Raw genomic sequence first — 22,259 nt, forward strand, 5'->3', positions numbered from 1 at the left:
ACAAAATAAAACAATACAGTTCAGTGACTTTTCCACTTGGAGGTCTGGGCAGTTTAGGTCCCTGATACACTCTCTGAGCCTGCCACTTTCCTCCTGGAGCCTTGGACAGGGTCTCGCCCTTGATAGCAGTACCTGAGTGGGGAGGTGAGGTCCCCTAGGACTTTGGTTCTCATCTAACCAGAACTTGGATCATCCATTGAGCACCCCAGACTTAAGCAGCTGATTTAGTGGGTGGTGTGATGCCAAGTTGGATCACTGAGAGCAGAAGGTGGGTACTGATTGGCAGGTGTGATTTCTAGATGTGTTGCTCTTGTCTCTATGGCAAATTCTCACCCATTCGAGTCTTCCACATGCAGAACCAATTGTTCCTAAATGGCACAGTTCAGACCAGCCCCTCCCATGTCTTCCACAGCCAGCACCATCCCTCACCACTTGATCTTCTCCTGGGCCTCATGGTCCTATGCTTGAGCCCCTCATTCCATCCCCTGCACCTACTTAGAGAACTTCCTATCAAGTCATCTGGATGAAAGGAAAGATAATCCCCTGCTTTTGTTTTCATCTTAGCCCCACTCTTGCCCTCTCTGCCACCATCATCACTTATCCTTGTTTCCTACATGCTCTCAGTTTGGGAAATAATCCCAGGTTGCTGCATTGTCAGTCACAGCCGGACAGCACAGGTGAGTTACACTGTGTTGGAGGTGGCCATTGAGGACTGATCTCCTATTTCACAAGTACAGTGAAGAGGGATCTGACAGGTTAGATAGGAAACATTTGAGGAAGGATCGTGTTCTCATCTACCCGGTTATCTTCGTGAGTGGGTCTGGTTGGGTGAGGAGCGGGGAGGGGCCACGAGAGAGGGAAGGCGCTGTGGGCTCTGAGGGGCAGAGAATCTGGGCTCTGGAGTTAGGGACCTGCCCAGCTGGCCCTGAACACCTCTCAACGCACCCCTGAGTGATGTGTTATTTTTCTTTTGTCATGTTTAAGAAATCTTTGCTACCCTGAGGTCTTGAATATATTTTCATAACTTGTAGAAACTTTATTATTTTCTTTCCACAGTTAGATTTACCATTCACTTGGAATTGATTTTTCTATACCTAAGAGGTAGGGGTCAAGTTTCATTTTTTCATATGACTATCCATTTGATCCAATGGCATTTATTGGAATGCTTGCCCTTTCTCTATTACTCAGCACTGCCATTTTTGTCATTGAACAACCTTACGGTATGCACACATATTTTTCTCAGTTCTCTGTTTGGTTCCATTATCCTATTTCTCTATCCTTGCAACAGTCACACAGTGTCTTAGTTGCTGTAGCTATTATAAGTCTTAACCTCTAGTACCGTAAATCCTTCAACTCTATTCTTCTTCATGGTTGTTTTGGCTATTCTTACTTAACCTTTTGCATTTCTGTATACATTTTAGAATTACTTTGTCAATTTCCACAAAAACTCCTGCTTGGCTTTTGATTGGGATTGCAATGAATCTATAGATCATTTTTGGTAGAACTGACATCTTTGCAATAGCAGAGACTTCTAGTCCATGAGCATACATATCCCTTACCCAAATCTTTTAGTGACTTCCCATCTCACTGAAACTCCAGAGTTGCAAATTCCTCCTTGATTTTGCCTCTGCCTTTCTCTGGAGCTTATATTGTATCACTCTGTCCTCATTTACATCATTCCAGCAGAACTTTTAGGCCCTCAGATCCATCAGGCTGGCTCCCACCTGAGTGCCTTTGTACAGGCTCTTTTGTCTTAGACAGGGCTTTGCTCCTGGTCTTCCCAAGGCTGGATCCTCCTGTTGTTCAGAGACAAGATGATGTAGTGGTTAAGAGCAGGTGCTGTGGAGCCAGATGGCCTGGGATTGGAACGTGCCTCTGCTTTTACGATCTGTGTCACCTGAGCACATTGATGAACTTGTCCATTCCTTGGGTTCCTTATCAGCAATTGTTATAAAGATGAGCTGAATGGAGAGATGTGCAAACCATGGAACAGTGATCAGCAGGAAGAAGTATTCCACACATTTGGTTGTTTTCTCAGTCTCTGGGAGGCCTCCCAGTCCTACAGAAGCAGCCCAGGCACTCTTGATATGCAAATCATAGGCTAATTTTCTGCATAGCAAAGACATTAAGTTACACAAAAAACTCAATAACACCATGCTTTCTTTCTCTTACAACCCAAATATTTCCCCTAAAGATTTTAAAGCATCCAGTAACCCCTCTTCAAGCATGTTTCAGAGATATTGCTGAGATGATTTGCTAGGATATCAGTTTGTTCTAATTCTAAAGATAAAATTAGTTTGTAAAATAGGAAGTGGATATACACTGATGACAACTGAAAAAAATCCCAACCAGAGCCTTACTATCTAACTGGCATGACCTGGTTAATCATTTTTGGTATCAAAGTAGTCATATTTCCTTTAATTTTTTAAGCAATTGCTTGATCTGAACTTTTAACCAGAAGTCTACTATTCTTGATGTCTTTACCTATCCTTGGGTTGTGTAAAACCCTGGGGGCTTCAGAACCAATTGAGAGCGAGTGCTCTCTTCTCAAGCTAACTACAGAGAACTAGTGCTTTGTTGCAGTGGCTTTTAGCTGCCACAAGGTGTTGCATTCTAGGACTGGGCTAAGCTATTGGAAAGACAGGCTAACAGGAATGTTGGGATGTTTGTGTATAGAGAACTCTGCCCTGGCCATGTTGGTGACATGTGTTTGGCTCCAAGTTTGTGGTTCTTTTCTAAGTATACTACTTGAGTTTTGTTTTGGTGTCCAACTCTACCTTCAGATTGTGAGCTTCTGGAAGAGAGTGTGATGCTCATTCATTTCTGTGCTCTTCTCTCCCCAGCACCTAGAATAGGACTTCATACATGGCAAAGTTCTGAAGAAATATCAATGTTAAGGAAGAGTTGACATTAAAATGTATAGACAGAAAATAATTTAAATATCTACCAATAATAGATCAATAAACAGATTTAGATACGTGCAACAAATGATCGCTAGGCACTTATTAAAAATCAGCTTAAAAACTGAAGGAAGTAACAGATGTCTCTACAGTAATTATGGGAAACTTCAACACATCACTCTCTTCAATAGATAGAACATCTAAACAAAGACTCAGTAAGGAAACAGAGAAGTTGAGCAATATGATAAATAAACTAGACCTAACAGACATATATAGAACATAGCACCCCAAAATAACAGGACATATAGTCTTCTCAAATGCTCATGGAACATTCTCAAGGATAGACCATATGCTGGGGCACAAAACAGGTCTTCATAAATTTAAAAAGATTGAAAGTACACAAAGAAGTTTTTTGTGATCATAATGGAATGAGCTGGAAATCAGTAACAAATGGAGAACCGGAAATTGCACAAATATATAGAAGTTAAGCAACTTACTCTTAAATAATCAGTGGGTCAAAGAAGAAATTGCAAAAGAAATCAGTAAATATCTTGAGATGAATGAAAACAAGAATACAACTTATTAAAACTTATGGGATGTAGCTAAGGCAGTGCTGAGAGGGAAACTTATAGCCCTAAATAACCATATTAAAAAGAAAAAAAGAGCTAAAACCAATGACCTAGCTGAACAACAGGAGAACTGGTGAAAGAACAGCAAACTAATCCCAAAGCAAGTGGAAGGAAAGAAATAACAATGATTAGAGTGGAAATAAATGAAATGGAGAATAAAAAAAATATGAGAGAGAATCAATAAAACCAAAAGCTGGTTCTTTGAGAAGAGCAATAACATCAACAAACCCTTAGTTAGACTAAGACAAAAAGAGAGAAGATGCAAATAAATAAAATCAGAAAGGAGTGGAAGGCATTACTACAAATACCAAACAAATAAAAAACATCATAAAAGGATACTATGAACAACTACATGCCAACAAGCTTAGACAACTTAGATGAAATGTACAACTTCCTAGAAACACTGACTCAAGAAGAAATAGAAGACCTCAACAAACCAATCACAAGTAAAGAGGTGAATCAGTCATCAAAAACCTACTAACAAAGAAAAGCCCAGGACTGGATAACTTCACAGGTGAGTTTTACCAAGCATTCCAACAAGAATATCATTCCTGCTGAAACTATTCCAAAAAATTGAAGAAGAGGGGACACTATCTAACTCATTCTAAGAAGCCAACATCACCCTAATACCAATACAATACCTTGATAAAGCTACTACAAGAAAAGAAAACCTCAGCCCAATCTCTCTAATGAATATAAATGCAAAAATCCTCATCAAAATACTTGCAAATTGAATCCAACAGCATATTGAAAGAATTATACACCATGAACAAATGGGATTTATTCCAGGTATAAAGACTGGTTCAACACAAGAAAATCAAATAATGTAAAACACCTCATCAGTAAATCAAAGTGGAAGAACCACATGATCATCTCAATTGATGAGGAAAAGGCACTTGACAAAATCCAGCATCCTCTCATAAGAAAAACATTTCAAAAGGTAGAAATGAAGGGAACTTCCTCAACATGACAAAGGGCATATATGAAAAACCCACAGTTAACATCTTACTCAATGGTGAGAGACTGAAAGCTTTTCTTCTAAGATCAGGAACAGGGCAAGGATGCCCAGTGTCACCACTGTTATTCAACATTGTGCTGGAAGTGCTAGCTAAAGCAGTTAGGCAAGAAAAAGAAATAAAAGGCATCCAAATTAGAAAGGAGGAAGTAAAACTTTCACTATTTGCAGATAACATTATCCAATATTTAGAAAATCCTGAAAAAAAAAAAAAAACACAACAAAGCTACCTGAGCTAATTTATTAAAACAAGTTCAGCAAAGAGGCAGGATACAAGATAAACATGCAAAAATCAATGGTTTTTCTATACATTATTAGTGAGCTATCCAAGGAGATAATCAAGAACAAAGTTCCATTTATAATAGCAACTAAAAGAATCAAATATCTAGAAATAAACTTAACCAAGTATGTAAAGGACTTGTACAGAGAAAACTACAAAACGTTGCTAAAAGAAATCAAAGAAGATATATATAAATGGAAAGACATTCTGTGTTCATGGATTGGAAGGCTAAATGTTGTTAATATGTCAATTCTTCCCAAATTGATCTGCAGATTCAATAAATACCAAACAAAATTCCAATAGCTTACTTTGCAGAAATGGAAAAGCTAATTATCAAATTTATTTGGAAGGATAAGTGGCCTCAAACAGCTAAAAACATCTTGAAAAAGAAGAATGTAGTAGAAGGACTCACACTTCCTGACTGTAAGGCATATTTATAAAACCACAGTGGCCAAAACAGCATGGTACTGGCATAAAGATCAATGGAATTGAATCGAGAGTTAAGTAATAGACCATCTGATCTATTGTCCATTGAATTTTGACAAGGCTCCCAAGACCACATAACTGGGACAGAACAGTCTCTTCAATAAGTGGTATTGGGAGAACAGGATATCCACCACCAAAAGAATAAAGAGGACCCTATCTCACACCCTATACAAAAATTAACTCAAAATGAATCAAAACCTAAATATAAGAAACAGTACCATAAAATTCCTAGAAGAAAATTTAGGGAAACATTTTCAAGATCTAGTGATAGGCAGTAGTTTTTTAGACATTAAACCCAAAGCACAAGCAGTGAAAGAAAAAATAGCTAAATGGGAACTCTTCAAAATTGAATACTTCAGCGATTCAAAGGACATTGTCAAAAGGGTGTAAAGGCTATCAACATAATGGGAGAAAATATTTGGAAGCCACATTTCTGATAAGAGTTTGATATCCAGAAATATAAAGAAATTCTACAACTCAACAATAAAAAGACAAAATCCAATTTAGAAATGGGCAATAGACATTTTTCCAAAGAGGAAATATTGATGGCTAAAAGGCACATGAAAAGATGCTCTGCTTCACTACCTATTAGGGAAATGCAAATCAAAGCCACAGTGAGATACCATCTCATGCCTAACTAGAAAGACCGCTAGGATGTGGGGAAATAGGAACACTTATTCACTGCTGGTGGGAATGTAAAATGGTACAGCTGCTATGAAGGATGGTTTGGCAGTTTCTCAGAAACCTAAGTATAGATTTGCCTATGACCTGGCAATCTGCTACTTGTTACATATTCAGAAGATCTGAAAGCAGGGGTGCAAATAGACATTTGTATATGAGTATTCTTAGTAGCATTATTCACAATTGCCAAAAGACACAAACAACCCAAGTGTCCATCAACAGATGAATGGATAAACAAAATGAGGTACATACATGTGATGGAATATTATTCAGCAGTCAAAAGGAATGAAGTCCTGAAGCATTCAACAACTTGTATGAACCTTGAGGACATTATATTAAGTGAAATAAGTCAGACACAAAAGGACAAAAATTGTATGAGCATACTAATATGAGCTAATTATAATATGTATAGACATAAAATATAGCACATAGGCTACCAGGATATAGAATGAGGTCAAAGAATGGAGAGCAGTTGCATACTTAATATGTGCAGAATGTTTAACTAGGTGGAACATAAATGTTTAGAAATGGATAGAGGTGATGGTAGTACGTTATTGTGAGAATAATTAACAGTGCTGAATGGGGGGGGTGAGGTGAATGTGGTGGGAAGGGGAAGTTTAGAGCCATGTATGTCACTGGAAGGAAAGTTGGAGCTTAAAACAGGAATGTATGACACAGTGAATCTTGTGGCAGACAATGATTATGATTAACTGTGCAAGTATAAAAAAGTTCTTTCATGAGCTAGAACAAATATATGGCACTATTACAAGGAGTTAATAATAGAGGGGCACTTGGGGAAAATGTACCTCTTTCAAAATATGGACTATAGCTAACAGTAATATTATAAAATTCTTTAATCAACAGTAATAACAGGTATACCACACCAATACTAGGAGTCAATAATAGGAGGGGACAGGGATAAGGGGAATGGGAGGGTTTGGGTTTCTTTTTTTAATTTTATTTCTTTTCTGGAGTAATGAAAATGTTCTAAAACTGATCTTGGTGATGTATTCACAACTATGTGATGATACTGTGAGCCACTGATTGTATACTTTGGGTGGTTTGTACAGTGTGTGAATGTATCACAATACAATTGCAAAAAAAAAAAATCAGCTTAGCACTGATGTAGGACATAAGATTTCCACAGTATAACATGAAGTGAAAAGGGTAGCACAGTTGTGGAAGGAGATCGTTACTGTATATTGGCATGGTGTGACTTCCTCCCACGTTGAGCAAAGGGCAGAATGAAGAAGGGTGCAACTGTTATTACCATCAGAAAACATGGTCCTAAACAGTCAGGCCTGCCTGATTCCACATCAAACAGAGAAATATGTCTTCTGCTTTGGTGAGAAGGTGTTTATTGAAAATGCATCAACAAGGAACTGGAAACAAACAAACAAACAAACAAACAAACAAGAAACAACTTTCCAAGATCAGTTCAGAGTGAGAAGAGTGGTTTGGGCTTTTATAACCCCAAACAGACAAAGAAATGGCCAGAATCCAGAAGAAAGCAGAAGGTAATGTATATATATGAGAGAAAGCTGTTTGGGTGAAATCTCCTGTTATCTTTAAGTCCTCCCCTCATTCAGTCTTGTTTTCAAGGATTAGAAGGAACTGATTATCAGACCACATGTTGATATGTCTTGCATCCTCCTGCAGGCAATTCTGGGAGAGTTCCTGGGAACAGAGAATAAGTTTTTTTGTTGTTTTTGAGATGAGATCAACAGCAAGCTATTTCAACAAGGGCATTTTATACATAGAATAACTCAAGGTTGCTTGAGTGAAGTCATCATAATAAACATGGTTTTGTGTGTGTCTGTGTGTGTGTGTGTGTGTGTGTGTGTGTGTGTGTGTTTTGGCTACTGAAGACTATATTAAGCATTTTCCAGCTAAAGAATTATATTGAGTACTCTTCCTACTTATCCAGCTATCAAATACCCATCTTTTTTGTGATATTTTCTTATTCTTAAGAAGTGGCATCTTGGGAGCATTTGTTATAAAAGGGAAAGTGGGTGAAGGTCTACTTTCTATAAATGTTCCCTGCTGAGCAGGGGTGAAGAGGTTCTTATATTAATCTGGAAGATAAAGTAAGGCAACATATGGCAAGCAAAATAAAAGCCATGCTAATAAGGGCTCTTCTCCATTTTATAGGTAAGTTCATTAACCACTCAGAAATGAGTCTGGTTTACTATAACCTTTACCATGATCAATATAATCATGTAAATGATTTAATATTAAAGGGATATTTTCATATTAATCTGGTATATGTGTGCAGCACTTAATGCTAATTAATGCACAAATTTTTTTCCGAGCTGCATGGGTTGTTAAGCTTACAATACTGTACATGCTGTCCCCCCATAGAGCAGACTTAGAGTTAATTGTGTTTTTAGGTTTCAACCACATCACTGTGGCAATCATAGCTCTGGGAAGTGTCTTCTTTGTACAGTAGTTGTAGCACAGCATCATTGATCCTCTGGAAAACAGGACAGTAGGCTCCAGGGTTCCACTGGACTGTCTCACAGCACCCTCCAGTACCATGCAGCAGAGCCGGCTGGAGGCAGTGTCCACTGAAGAGCCAAACTGACTGAGTCTTTTCCTGCAGGCAGAGCCAAACTTGTCAATATTAAAAGATGTTTTCAGTAATAGCATGTTCCAATCTACTTTTGGAGCATGTCCATGTGATGTGGTTGATACTTTTATAGTTCTAGGGACCACAGAAACAGGTCTAGCCTATAACTTAGATGGGGAGAGAGCATGCACAGTACTAGGAGCCTGGTTTAAACATGTTAGCATTTCAACTAAAACAGACGTCTAATTTCGTTTTTAGGGTTATGTTAGTAATGGGTAGAACATAATTTGTATACTTGCCTTACTTCTTTAAAAGTCTTGTTTGTTGAAGGAGAAACTCTGGCCTGTAGCTGACTGCAAGCACCTTCATAAAAGAGTAAAACAATGTAACTGACAAGGAAATTTGGCTGTTTTTTGTGACATACAATATTTTAAAATAACAAACCATAACTAGCAGCACTATATTGTTTAACACTATGCAGATTAGTAACCAACAGAAGGTTAGAAAATCTCTTTTAATTTTTATGACATTGTCTAAATATTTCTTATGCAACTAATATCAGATGAACTTAACTACTTTTAGTTCTTTTTTTTTAGGTGAAAGAACAAATCCTTTGTAACTGTTTGGAATAAAAAGATATTCTTTAGGGCTTGACCTTGAGAAAGCAAAATGTTAAAAGTTGTCAGGTTTGAAACAATATTTGGTTTCTTATTTAACTGAAGTTAAGGAAAAGACTTAGCTTTTTTAAAAATAAGGAGATTTGATGTTCTTAAACAACCAAGGACATGATAAAATTAATATAAAGTACAAGAAGTAATTCTGATAAAAAAGAATTTCTGCCTTTTACACTGATTATTTAGAACAAACTTTTATAATCTCTTACTAAAAGAAGACCCATAATTCAAGGAAACTTCATTACTTTCAAAGAGAGAAAACTAAATTTTTGATTGACTAAGGCTTAAAATTTATTTTTAAAGATAGAACCATCAAATCTTTCCTGGACAAAGTTACTTTCTTTTTTCCTTTTAATAAAAACATGTTTTTAATATTTTATATTAAAAGTTACCAAAATGATTTTGAAAACTTTTTTCACACAAACATCTTACAACATACAATTACTATTAAAATCAAACTTGTCAGAATAATGCTAATATTTAAAACACTGTAGTCAATGCCTTTTGAATCAGTAGTATACAATCTTTTGACGAGGATTTATGGGACATATAGGTATTACATTGTCCCCCCCCAAAAAAAAAGAAACACACACACACAATGATTTAATTTTGTATGAATTTTGAAATTCATGAAAGTATTTTGTCTCCACAGTTTTGTTGAATTCTTTAGAGGCATATTGCCTTTATGTTTAGGTTTACTACTATAGGGTACTCAATGAAATTGAGGCTGGGATAAGCTTCACAATGTTGTATTAACTGATACTAAATCAGAGCATTTGAGAGGGATCCCTAATATTTTTGCCATTTGCCACCCCAGGGCTGCTGCTCTGTCTACCTTTTCATGTATCATAAGGCAGCTTCTCAGCAGGTGTGGGACGTATTAGGAGGATATGGGCTAAAACATTTGCTTCTTGGTTATTAGGAGTTTTCCCAATTTAATTAATTACCTGGCAGAGTATTCTCTCATAACTATGGTTTTATTTACTGGCCAAACAGAACTGTTAAAGGGACTTTGCACCTGTCTGACAATTTGCACTTTTGCTAATTTTTAAATTGTTTCAGTTACTTTTTGATGTCCTCCCAGGGATTTTAGGTTTTTGGATTTCGATCCTTCTTGGCTAAGATAGCCTTAACCTTTGGCTGGGTCCTTTTTTCTGACTTCTTAATTTTAAAAACTGACAGGTCAGCACTTCTATATCATTATTTCTCTTATCTAGTTGCTCTGGAAGGCCTGCCACTAAAAGCTGAGGTGGAAGTTTGAATATATTCTTTATCTGTAACTTTTCCTTTAACTTGTGGATTTTTCTGTCTTCCTTAAGACAGTCTGCTATAGCTAGCTGTACTGCACATAATGGCTGGCTGACTGCAGCTGCAACACATCTGTTATCTTTACTAAATTTTGTAATCTTTTGTTCTTGTACTACACTTTTAATTGGATAATTACCTGAAGGTCAGGAGTTCCATCTTCTGGCCACTCCACCCCTTTACTTAATTTATATTGTGGCCACACAGAGTTGCAATAATGTACTAACAATTTCTTCTTTAAATGCCACTCTCTAAATTTAGACAAATTATTATGAATCATTCCCAAGGGAGATGTAGTTGGCATAGTTTGAGAGTTTCCCATGGCTGGGCAATACAACAGAAATCATGAAGACAGAACATCAGAGCAGGAGCTCCTCTGATTCCCTACACAAATGCAAACTGTGCAAACTGCACAAATTCAACAGGAGAACCACAAATCTGGGGTCACGGATAGTGGGGCTCAAACCCACCAAGTCCACATGCATGACCCCTGGATCAACTCAATTAGCCTTATTACACAACAGACTAATTGAAACAAAAGGAAGCAAAGTGAACACAACAAACAAAAGATCACGCACTTACGCAGCACAGGGAAATTCTCAATTGCAAAGTTACTTTCACCCAGATGCACCTGGTCCATCCACGGCAGTCGCCTTCACCTGGACCCCCCAGTCCAGGTCCTCCAGGAAAAATTCCTGGGCAGCTGCTAGGCACAGAGCCGAGGGGTCCAGAGAAGCCCCACGGTCAATGAGACATGGATCAAGGCTGCACCAAAGGCAGCATGGGTCCCATCTGGGTTGCCAAATTGATACTGTCAGAAAACACAGTTCTAAATAGTCAGGACCGCCTGATCCTGCATCAAACAGAGAAACAAGTCTCTTTGTTTTAGTGAGAACACGAGTTTATTGGAGGATCAGCATCAATAAGGAACTGGAGGAAGGAACTTTCCAAGACAAGTTCATAGTGAGAAGAGTTGTTTGGGCTTTTATAACCCTAAACAAAGAAATCGCCAGAGCCAGAAGAAAGCAGAAGAGTTAAAAATAGAAGAGAAAAAGCTGTTTGGTCAGAATCTCCTGTTATCTTGAAGTCCTCCTGTCATTCAGGTTTGTTTTTCAAGGGAAAGAATTCTTATCAGCTCATATGATGATATCCTTTGCATCCTCCTACAGGCAATGTAGGGAGAATTCCTGGGAACAGAGAGGAAGTTTTTTGTTGTTGTTGAGATTAGATCAACAGCAAGCTATTTCAGCAAGGGCTTTTTATGCTTAGAATAACTCAAGGCTGCTTGAGTGAGGTGCTCACAATAAATGGTTTTTTTGTTTGTTTGTTTCTTTGGCTACTGAAGACTATACTAAACATTTTCCAGCTAAAGAATTATACTGATTACTTTTTCTACTTATCCAACTATCACAAACTGACCCTTTCCCTAAAGCCAGGTCGGGAAATGGAGTTTCTCATGAGCAATGAATTCTTACTCAGCAATTGCCCAAGGATGACTCCTATTAATATACATACCAACTTTATTAATTAGGTGGCTTTAAGTTTTCATGTTGGTTTTTTATTATTTTGGTTGTATGTATTGCAGTGGTGAATATTTTCTTGATTATTGCCTTGACATCTGTTTAGTTACTTTCTTGGGATACATTTCCAGGGGAATGATGGCTGAATTAAAGGTTTTAAATAAAAGTCTCTAGGACTCTAGCTTGGCATTGCTAAATTGTTTTCCTTTTTAGAAATTTGGGCCATGTTTTTAGTCTGGAAACATAAAGGCGTGTTGATGAACCACTTGCTTGCCGAGGATAGTGCTATGTTTGGTGGCTGAAGGCTCACTGGTCACCTGGAAAAGGTTTTGCCTTAAGTACTTCTCTGTTTCTCTCAAGCCTTGAGGCATGGCACGACCACTTATTCTTCAGTTCAATGGCCTGTCCTTTTGCGGTCCCTTGTGGGAGATTCACTCATTACCTGTGTGACCTTTCCCAGAGGAGAGGCAGCGGGTGAGGCAGAAGAGGTAGACGGGGTTGGCTGAGAGAAGACTTCTGGGAGGGGAGATGGGGGAAGGGAGTTCACCTGTCACTCAAGGGCCCAGGTGGCACCTGTGTGGAGGCCAGGCCTACATAGCTGGCTCCTCGTAGAATAGGGTCTCTTACACATTGCAGTTGGTTATTTCCTGGTGAACAAAGCTGGACTTACCATGTCCTTCTGCCCTTCCTCCTACCCCCCAACCCATTTAAGTGTCCTCTATTAACTTCCTTCTGTGCACAGGTAAAGTTTCATCTCTAGCTTGGCACTTAGAGCTCTTTGCCATTTGTCTTCATCCTCCCTCTCCAGTCTCGGTTCTTAACAAATGATCACGATGGCCCTGTGGACTTTATCCCCTGAACAGCTGTCCTCTTTCACACCCCTGATCTTTGCCTGTACAGCTGCTTCTGTCTGTAGTGCCTGGTCCTCCAGTCTCCTCCTTGCAGCTCAAGGCCTTTCTTTGAGCCTCAACTCGATTATCAGCTCCCTAAGGAAGTCGTCCTCAGTTCTCCAGGCAGAAGGTGTGCCTTCCTGGGCTCTCCGAGTACCCTGTCTAGGCCACTAAGCTGGTAGTGTTCACAGTGCCTCGTGGTGGTCTATGCCTTTCCAGACCCCCCAGTGGCCCCACCCCTTGAGCTGGCCCTGAGTCTCACTCCTGTTACCTAGAAGAGGGCCTGGCACAGTGGAGGTACTTGGGAAATATTTGTTGAGTGAATGCATGAATGTGCTTCCTAACTGTGGGTTTGAGGGAGGACATCTATGAAAGATGTATTTAAGTTGTATGACTCCAGCCAAGCCCTGGAGCTGGAAGGATGTGCTCTGAGACGGAGAGATGGTTAACATGACCTTTTGTGATTCTTAGATGCTTCAGATCACCTTTGAGAAAAGATGGGTCACTGAAACTGGTTGAGCTAAAATTAGGAAGCAAGTGTCATGTGATGTCATCTCAGGAATGCAATTAAGGTTCAGTCCTGCTGCTGAAGGACCATGAGGAGTCACCACCTTGGCTCCCATAATTGGAGTCACTGAGGATGGGCAGGACGTGGGGTTTGGTGGTGGGGCCCCTGCTCACACAGCTGCCTCCTGCCTGAGAGCTGGGGACTCCTCAGGAAAGACCATAGGCCCCGACTGTGGATTTGGAGCACCTTGTCCCAACAGCGACAGGTGAGTGCTCTCCCAAAAGCTTCTTGGGGGCCAGGTGGGGCTGTGTTGGGTCTGTGCAGGTTCCAGAAAGCAGAGATGGGCAGTTTAGCCACTTTGGAGAATGTAGGCAGTAGAGTTTGCGGTCCCAACAGCATAATTGTAGCCCCAAAGGGGTTTAGGTTCCAATTAAAAGCATGTCTTTGGGGTGTTTCCCAAAGACTTTGGTTTAAATCCAGTTCTGGGCATATCAGCTATGTGATGCCAGGAAATTTACCTAACCTCTCTAGGTTTCATTTTCCTCCTCAGGAAAATGGGAATGGATAATGAAGCCCACCTCCTTAAGTCACTGTGGATATTAAATGGGATACTGAATCTAGAGCTCTTAGCTCAGTGCCTGGCTGGCTTCCTAAGCGGTGGAAGACCTGGCTGTTGTGATGCTTATTGGCACAGAATCTGGGAAGCATGCTGACTGGACAGGATGGTCTTGACCCCTGAAAACAGAGATCTCCATTGGGAAGGAGAAGGGGAGGTCACAGACCTCGGTCCCTTTACCACTGAGGGGAGAGCTGAGTGTGCAGAGTGCTGGGATGGGTGTTGGGGTGAGCAGGAGAGTGGGGTGCCTCTGCCAGCCCGAGCACCCCAGCTGCTGGCCAGCCCAGGGCACAGAGGTTCTGGGAGGGCCACGGAGACCTCCGGCTGAAGGGACCACAGTGACTGTATAGGCTCCTTTTATGGATGCTGAAACTAAGGCCGGAGAGGTTCATAAAGCCAGGCAGTGCAGGAGAAAAGATGTATCGTCTGTGTGCTCAGCTGAGAAAATAAATTACAACTCCAGGGCTGGAGTTTCTGAGTAGTATGATAATTTTCATATTCATATTTTCATATGCATATTCATTTATATTCATATTTGTATTCCTATTCATTCATATTCATATTTTCATATTCATACTCGTTTTATATTTGTGATATAAAATAGTCTATGGAAATACAGATCCTATTTTCTCAAGGGGTTTACAAATGTTTCTTTGGAAAACAACATCAGTGTTTGGCTTCTCATTCTTGACTTCAGATTACTCCTAAGGAAACTGCTGGAGGGGAGGAGGACACAGCTCCTGCCCTCAGGAAGCCCCCAGTCTGAGGGAAGAGACAGAGCCCTGCCCTGAGATTTAGCAGGAAAGCTTCTTGCAGGACAGGGTCTTTGAGTCAAGCATGCAAGGAGCTAGGCAGAGTGCGGGGAGGGGACTGGACACATGGTGCAGGGATGTGGGCAGGATGTTCTTGGAGGAGGTGCCCATCCTGCTGTGGAGTATCCAGATGAGGTGTTGCTCTTTCCTCCCAGCTTCTCCACTGTGCACGGCTGCTCCTCCCCCACACCCCCAGACCTACCTTCTGCCCCCGGCTGGGCCCAGCCGCCATGACAGACACGCCAGTGGAGGAGTCTTTCTTCCAAATCATCCACTGCTACCACCAGTATGCGGCCCGGGAAGGGGATGTGGAAACCCTGACCTTGGAGGAACTGAGGGCCCTGCTCTTGGACAACGTGCCCCGCTTCATGGAGAACTTGGTACGTGGGGACTGGGGTCAGGGTGTGAGATGGAGAGGGGACCGGAGACAGGTATGGGGCTGGGGATCTAGGGTTGGAAGTAAGTGTTGTTAGGTTCAGGGAGCTGTCTCCTATGAGAATTTACAGTCAAGGGGAGCATAGGCATGAGAGGATGAGGGAGGTAGGACCTGCAGCCAGAGGAAGGGATAGACCCTGGCCCAGATTTATTTCTAGTCCTTCCCTCCTCTGAAACTCTCTGCCTGGCCCTACTCCAGTCCAAGCCTAGCTAATCACTGAAGCCCAATCCTAACCTCAAGCCTATTGATTTCTCTGCCCATCCTGTGTCTACCCACAGACCCATTTGGTCAGTGACCCTGCCCCAAACTCTGCACCTGCCTCACCAAGCCCTTTGAGTTCCAGCCCCTGCTCTGGGGTCTGCCCCTCTGCTAGGGGAGGGGAGCTTAGGCTATGGGGCCGCCCTTGGCCAGGTGGGAATAGGGTGCAGGTGTGACCAGCCCCAGAACCCAGGCCCAGACACCCTCCTCAGGCCCTGCACAGCTTCTCTTGTCATCAAGCAAGGCCAGCAGGAGTGTCTGTGGGGCACTGCCCTCTGCCCTCTGTCCCATGCCCCGGGGTCCCTGGACAGTGTCATCTCCAGAGGACTCTGGTCCATCCCCTTGACCCCGTGGTCCTTACATTCCAGGAGAAGGGCCTCCTTTGGTCACTTCCCATCTCATCTGCCTGATTTTGGGAAACATCAGAGGAGACAGTCTTGCCTCAGTTTACTGGAGTATAATGCGGAGGCTTGTAGAGAGAGGAAGGGATTAGGTTGGAGGGTTATTGTGCTTTGTCCTCTGCTTCCAGGGGGAGCTTTTTGCTTTCCAGAGCTAAAAAGCCTGTCCCATGAGGCTGTGCAGGACCTCCCAGGTCCTGCCACACTTGGGGCTCGCTGGGGTACAGATGCTTGGCCCAGGGCAGACAGACAGGATGCCTGGGGAAGGTGGGCAGAGGTAAGGGAATCCGGGCAAACTGCCCAAGGCAGGATGCCTCCAGCTCTTCAATGGCTGAGAACCCCAGCTCTTCTCTGGAGGGGTAAGATTATATGACTGGTAGATAGTGGTCAGGGGGAGGAGGAGAGAGGGAGAGCAAGCCTACCTGCTGCTTCCAGATGCAACAACTTCCTTTCCCTGGATGCCTTCTGAGGCCCCTGCACTGGGCTCACCACACTCACCAGCCAATTCACCTGCCTCTGCACAGGGCTCCCCTGTGCCCACTTCATCTCAACCTGTCCTGTTTCCTCCCTGTGCTCTGACCCCTGACCTTCTTCATGCAGTCCTTTCCACTTCAGTGCCTCTTTCCTCTCCTATACCATCCCCAATCCTCTACCCTCGGGGACAGATCAGGGCTACCTCCTCAGGGACATCCCGGATAGCTCCAGGGCAGACCCAGAGACAGTGTGCAAGCCATCACAGACAGGTTCTAGGAGAATGCCTTGGCAAAGAAATGGACACTGCTCAGTGCTGGCCCCTATAGGCTGAGTATGCAGTGATGAGGGCAGCCAGACTTTATCCTCAGAGCCCTCCCAGTGTGAAGGAGGAGGCCTGGCCCCTGCCTTCAGGACTTCCAGGGGAGCTTGCCATTGAACTGGTAATTAACTGCTGTCATCAAACACCGAGCCATGTGAATGGGAAGTGTTCAGGAACTGTCGACAGTTAACTAGTAAACTGTGCCCAGTGTGCATTCTCTGCATCTCTGTATCTGTGCGGCTCCAGGGCCAGTTAGCTGAGGCACCCACCACAGCTCTGTGTTTTCAGCCTAATTTGCAGCATGTGATGTTCTGGTCACTATTTAATTGTGCAGTTGTTTCCTGACAGCCCCTTGCAGGCAGGGCCATGCTACAATTATCTCCTGCCCCCAACCTAAATCCTCCCATCACAGTAGGTGGTGGAGAGCCCGGGGAGGTTGGCCTATGCCTGGGTGGTGGGTGACCCTTTGCCCCATTCCTCAGGGCCGAAAGGAGCCATACTATATCATGGAGCTGTTCCGGGCAGCAGACAAGAACAAGGACAACCAGATCTGCTTTGACGAGTTCATCTACATCTTGGGCAAGCTGGTGAAGGACTACCACCTGCAGTACCACCGGCAGCTCTGCGCCCACCACTGCACCCAGCACAGCCTCTACTAGAGGGAGGACAGGAGGTCCCCTGGAGCCGGCCACGGGGAGGTGTGTCCTGGCTAAGGGCAGCTGGATGGTGATCTCCGCTGTGTGCGTTGCTGTGTGTCTGTGTGTGTGTGCACATACATGTCTGCGGAAGGACGGCTGGGTGGGAGGAGAATAAAGCAAGTTCACAAACGTTTCTGGATGTTGGTCAGTGCATGGTTCTGGGCATCTCCTGTGGTCCAGAAGAAGGGGTTTGGCCTGGGGAACATCTATTTGGAGTAGGAGACACAGTCTCTGCTTCCATGAACCCTCTGTCTGAGAGGGAGACAGCCCCTGCCTTTAGCTTTGTCTGTGAGGAGGCATCTCTCACACTGGGGGGATGGCACGGCCATTGGGAAGCCAGGCCACGCCGTGACATTTTAGATCATTCATTCACTTCACATACGTGACAGAGCAGGAGCCATGAGAGCAGTGGTGCAAGGGACAGGGACCCCGTTTTTGAAGGTCTCCCTGCCCCAAAGGGGAGCACCAAACAACCATTGTGCAAAAAGTGGAGCAGCCTGGGCCTGGGAGGGAGCCAGGATGGGAAGGGCAGGGAGGTGGGGGAGCATTTCGAGTAGAGGAAACAACAGTAGAAGGTCATACAGAATATCCAGGGGCAATAAATAGTTTGGTTAAAAATTAGTGTCCATGGAGAAGAAGAGTGCAAAATAAGTTTGAAAGGGTGGGTTAGGACCAGCCTCTGGGGGATCTTGAAGGCCGACCATTGGCATTTGGACTTCACCCTTTAGGTAATGGGACTGAGTGACTGTTTAAATGTGAGGGGTCAGAGCGGTGCTTTCAAAAACAGCTGGGGGCCACGAAGGACAGATCAGACAGGGGAGAGGCTCTGTAACATCCCTGCAACAGCCTGGGGTGGTGGGAGAGGTAATGAGGGCTGGACTAAATAGATGGCTGCAGGCATGGAAGGGAGGCAGCAGACACAAGAGAAGTGAGAAAGTCAAATCCCTAGAGCTCGGGGACAGGCTGCAGGTGGAGGCTGAGGGAGGTGAGGGATCCGGAATGACCAAGGGGAAGATAATGCCGGTAACTGACATGGTGGGGTCAGGGGTGGGGAGCCAGTCTTCAAAGGAAGATGATGAGTTTGGTTTTGTGCCTGCTTAGTCAGAGACTGAGACAGGGCAGAAGTTGACAATCCAGCCTGGCCAAGAGTAGATACCTGTGGTGGGGAGGTGGGGATGAGTAGGGTGAATGGAACCTGGGGGACTGTCAATCAGGGAAGTCTTCCTGGAGGAGAAAAGGGTGGGTCTGGTTTTTCTGATAAAACATGATGATGCATGTGAGCATAACTTCCAACTCAGCTATTCCTGACTCACATATTCAAGTCCTCCCGTGCTCCTGACTCCTCCCTAACCAAGAATCCCTGCCCTGTCTCTGTGTTGTTTTTTTTCTCTCTCTCTCCCAGGGGAGTGATCTGGTATCTGATCTGGTATCTGATCCAGGTATCAGGTCTGGAATCTCTCTGGAAGGGTCTCCCCTGCCTTTAGGTACAGTTGGGATCTGGAAACCAGTGTCCTGAACTGATAGTGTCAAATTTAAAAATAGTGATGAGTGCTCATCTGCACTGCTCATTTGGGCAAATGACCTGAGTGGCCACTTAAGGGACTTGGTTTGGTTCCCTCCCATGAAGAAGGTGTGTGAGCCAAAGAAGGGGAGCGACACCCCGGGGGCTGTGCCCAGGGTGATGCTTGTTTCTTCTCAGTCAAGTTCTGACTAGGCTCTCTGGTCCTACACCACCATCTGATGCCACTTCCACACTTGCTAATCCCACCAGTGTGGCCCCTCAGGACTCAGAGGAGCCATCACCTCCTCTGGGAAGACTCCCACATCCCATTTTCCTCTGGACCGTCCTGCTCGCTCCCATGGAATCCGAGCGTCCCCTACTGAGGCTCATTTCCTGCTGCACCGTGGTTGTGCTTTTACTGTTCTGTGTCCTCCACCAAGGCAGGGGCCAGGCCTTGCTTGTGTCTGGCACACGGCACCCGCTCAGTGTTTGAGGGAGGAGTGCCAGAATGGGTTGTGGGGTGGGTGCTTGTATGATTGGACTTGGACGACCTGGGTCTGGGCTCCTTCCTGCGGGGTCAGTCAGTCACAGCGAGAGACAGGAAGACAGAAGACTGGGTTACTCAGACCACTCTTCTTGGAGGCCCAGGGGAGCTTGCATTATCTGAAGGATCCTTCCTGCTTGTCTCACCTGAAAAGGGTGCAGCCCCACAGGCCACCTCTGAGTACTGAACGAGGGCTGCCCAGCCAAAGTCCTTCTTGCCTTCCTCTTGACCCTTGCTGGGAATTTCTCCACCAGCTCTGCCAGATCTGTCCTCAGTTCCTCAGCCTTGGGGATGGGCTTGGTCAGTGCTATTGGGACACATACCCGGGAGTTGAGCTGTTTCCTGTAAGCATGACCAGGTTCCGGCTCCCCAGGTTGCCCCATGTCCGTCGGTGTAGTTACAGACTTACTTTTCCCCAAACCTGCTTACCCAATTCCTGACACCCCCCTTTTTAGAGGCCAGCTCAGCCTGGCTCCTGCTCTCCCTGAAGCCCCGAAACCATCAGGGGGAGCATTTCTTGGGGGCAGTGGGATGTGTGATGTCTGCCTGTCCCACTGGAAGTCCCCTCTCATGTCTGCCTTACATCTCTCTTGCTGTACCTGGGGCTGGTGTTCCTCAGTCTCTGGATGAAGAAAGCTGTTTCCATCAAGACAGTTCTCAGGGAAATGGGTTCAAGGAAGGCACCTCCTGAAGGGTCAGGAGTCTGGGAAGACACCGTCTCCATCAACTTCATCATCACCCCCGGGCAACAGAGGTCAGCATAAGCTTGATCCTGGGCTAGTAAACAAATCCTAAGGAGATTCTCAGAAAAGCTGTCTGGCTTGTTCTAATGTGCACTTTTAGGCACCCAAGCCTCCAAGACAAAGGAGAACTCACACCTATGGGAAAGATCTTGAGCCACTCCCTGAGCCTTAGCATCTTCACCTTCAAGTAGGGATGATTGTACCTATAACATCCCCTGCACAAGGTTGCTGGGAGAGAGTGGATGTAAAAACACTTTGAAAGTGTGATGTGCGTTTTGGGGTGAGATGTTGTTTTGCAAGGTCATGTAGGATAGTGCATTGTGAATAACATGTGTACCATATGCTTGATCTGTGGTTGAAAACATGTCATATTATACATCAGAATCAGAGCAATTTTCTTGTCACTGAACATATTCAGCAGAGGTTGAATGACCTCTCGCCAAGGATGTTAGACTGCACTTGGCTGACAGATAAATATCCTGCCTTTGTTGTAAAAATGATTTAAGGTGGGCTGGATGTGGTAAAGGGATAGGCCAAAAGTTCAGTTTTGCATTCACTTATTCCCTCAATAAATATTAATTGAGTTCCTACTATGCACCAGGCATTAGGAGAGCAAAAATAAATATGGTTTCTGTTCTAAAGGGGGTTCCCAGTCCCAAGGAAAAGAGGCAATAAACAGATGAATCACAGTACAGCAGGGCAACTCTTGTGATGGAGTGTGTATAAGGAGAGGGGAATTAATTAACTCTGTATAGTTAGGGATAGGGGAGGGAGGATCAGGAATGGACAGGGAGCAGATGGTGCCTGAGTTGGGTTAGGAAGGATAAGGGAGACTTTATCAGGCAGCGGCAGGAGGCAGATTATGTAGCATCATGTTGTAAGTCCATTAAATTGCTCAATGTACCCAATGTCCTGTGTCTCTCTATGGGCCTCAGTTTCCTTATCTGTAAATGGAAGTTATAGTGGCATATATCTCATAGCATTATTGTGAGAATTAAATTAACTGATGCACATAAAGAGCTTAGATGAGTGAAATGCCCAATAAATACTAACTGTTACTTTTGCTGTTACATGTTGTATTACAGCTGTTGTGTTACTGTATATGCCAGGATGCCAGGCTCTGTGTTGGGTCCTGGGAAGGCAGAGAAGAATGACCCACATTCTGGGTCCTTGGGGGGCTCACATCCAGGCGGGGAATCAGGCACATTTTCAGGGTAGTAATCATGGAATGCACTCACATAGGGCTTACTATATGCACTGCTCTAAGCACCTCAGCATTTTTGTGTCAACTTTTCATTAAAGTATAACATATATTAAAGAAAGTCTATAACCATAAATATTTAGCACCTATTATTAATCTTCACAACAACACTCTAAGGTAGGTTCTATTTTTAATCTTCATTTAATAATTGAGGTAACTGAGGCACAGAGAGGGTTAGCAATTTGCCCAAGGTCACACAGCTATAAAGTGAGTGGGGTAAAGAAGTGCACAGGGCTAATCTTACCTACTTCCCTGAGGAGGGGATGATGGTCTGGGCCTTGGGATAGCACAGGGTAAATACTTTTGAATGCGTGAGGGAAGGAAAGATGACGGGAATTTTCCCAGCAGAGCCACAATCTTGTTAGATCACGCTCTGGATTCAGATTCTCTGGGATCCGGTCCTGGCTCTGACACATCGTCTCTGGGAAATTCTGGGAGAACCGCTTCACCTTAATGGACCTCAGCTTCCTTATCTGCCGACTGGGTGAGTTCTGCTCTCTGCCTTTCCGATTGGCATATTCTGACCTAATTTGGATAGGAATGTACTTTGTAACACAAGAAATGCACCACAAATCTTCAGGGTTGGAAGCTAGTCAATCTGAGTGGCGTTTTATTGCTGGGTGAGGGGTTTGCTCCTCCTGAAATCCTAGGGGGATTAACCACATCTTCTGCTTCTCTTGAGCATGAAGCCTGTGTGGCTCTTTCAAAGAACCACCCACTACCCACCACCACAGAGAGTTGG

The 22,259-nt window shown here is 43.7% G+C and overlaps 1 protein-coding gene and 1 long non-coding RNA gene across 2 annotated transcripts; one reads left to right on the forward strand and one right to left on the reverse strand.

Annotated features, from left to right (window-relative positions):
• Positions 1–1,138: 1,138 nt before the first annotated feature.
• On the reverse strand, positions 1,139–6,292 carry LOC119517503. Its single transcript, XR_005213541.1, has 3 exons — positions 6,244–6,292; positions 2,778–2,876; positions 1,139–2,109 (listed from the first exon to the last, which is right to left on the reverse strand). It is a non-coding gene; the product is annotated as an uncharacterized LOC119517503 (long non-coding RNA).
• Positions 6,293–13,623: 7,331 nt separating this feature from the next.
• On the forward strand, positions 13,624–17,583 carry LOC119517506 (protein S100-A15A). Its single transcript, XM_037814261.1, has 3 exons — positions 13,624–13,722; positions 15,041–15,265; positions 17,253–17,583. The coding sequence occupies exons 2-3, from the start codon at positions 15,116–15,118 to the stop codon at positions 17,427–17,429; spliced, it is 327 nt and encodes a 108-aa protein (XP_037670189.1). The 5' UTR covers positions 13,624–13,722; positions 15,041–15,115; the 3' UTR covers positions 17,430–17,583.
• Positions 17,584–22,259: the final 4,676 nt, after the last annotated feature.

This window comes from Choloepus didactylus, chromosome 2, assembly GCF_015220235.1.
Source record: "Choloepus didactylus isolate mChoDid1 chromosome 2, mChoDid1.pri, whole genome shotgun sequence".
Taxonomy (NCBI): domain Eukaryota; kingdom Metazoa; phylum Chordata; class Mammalia; order Pilosa; family Megalonychidae; genus Choloepus; species Choloepus didactylus.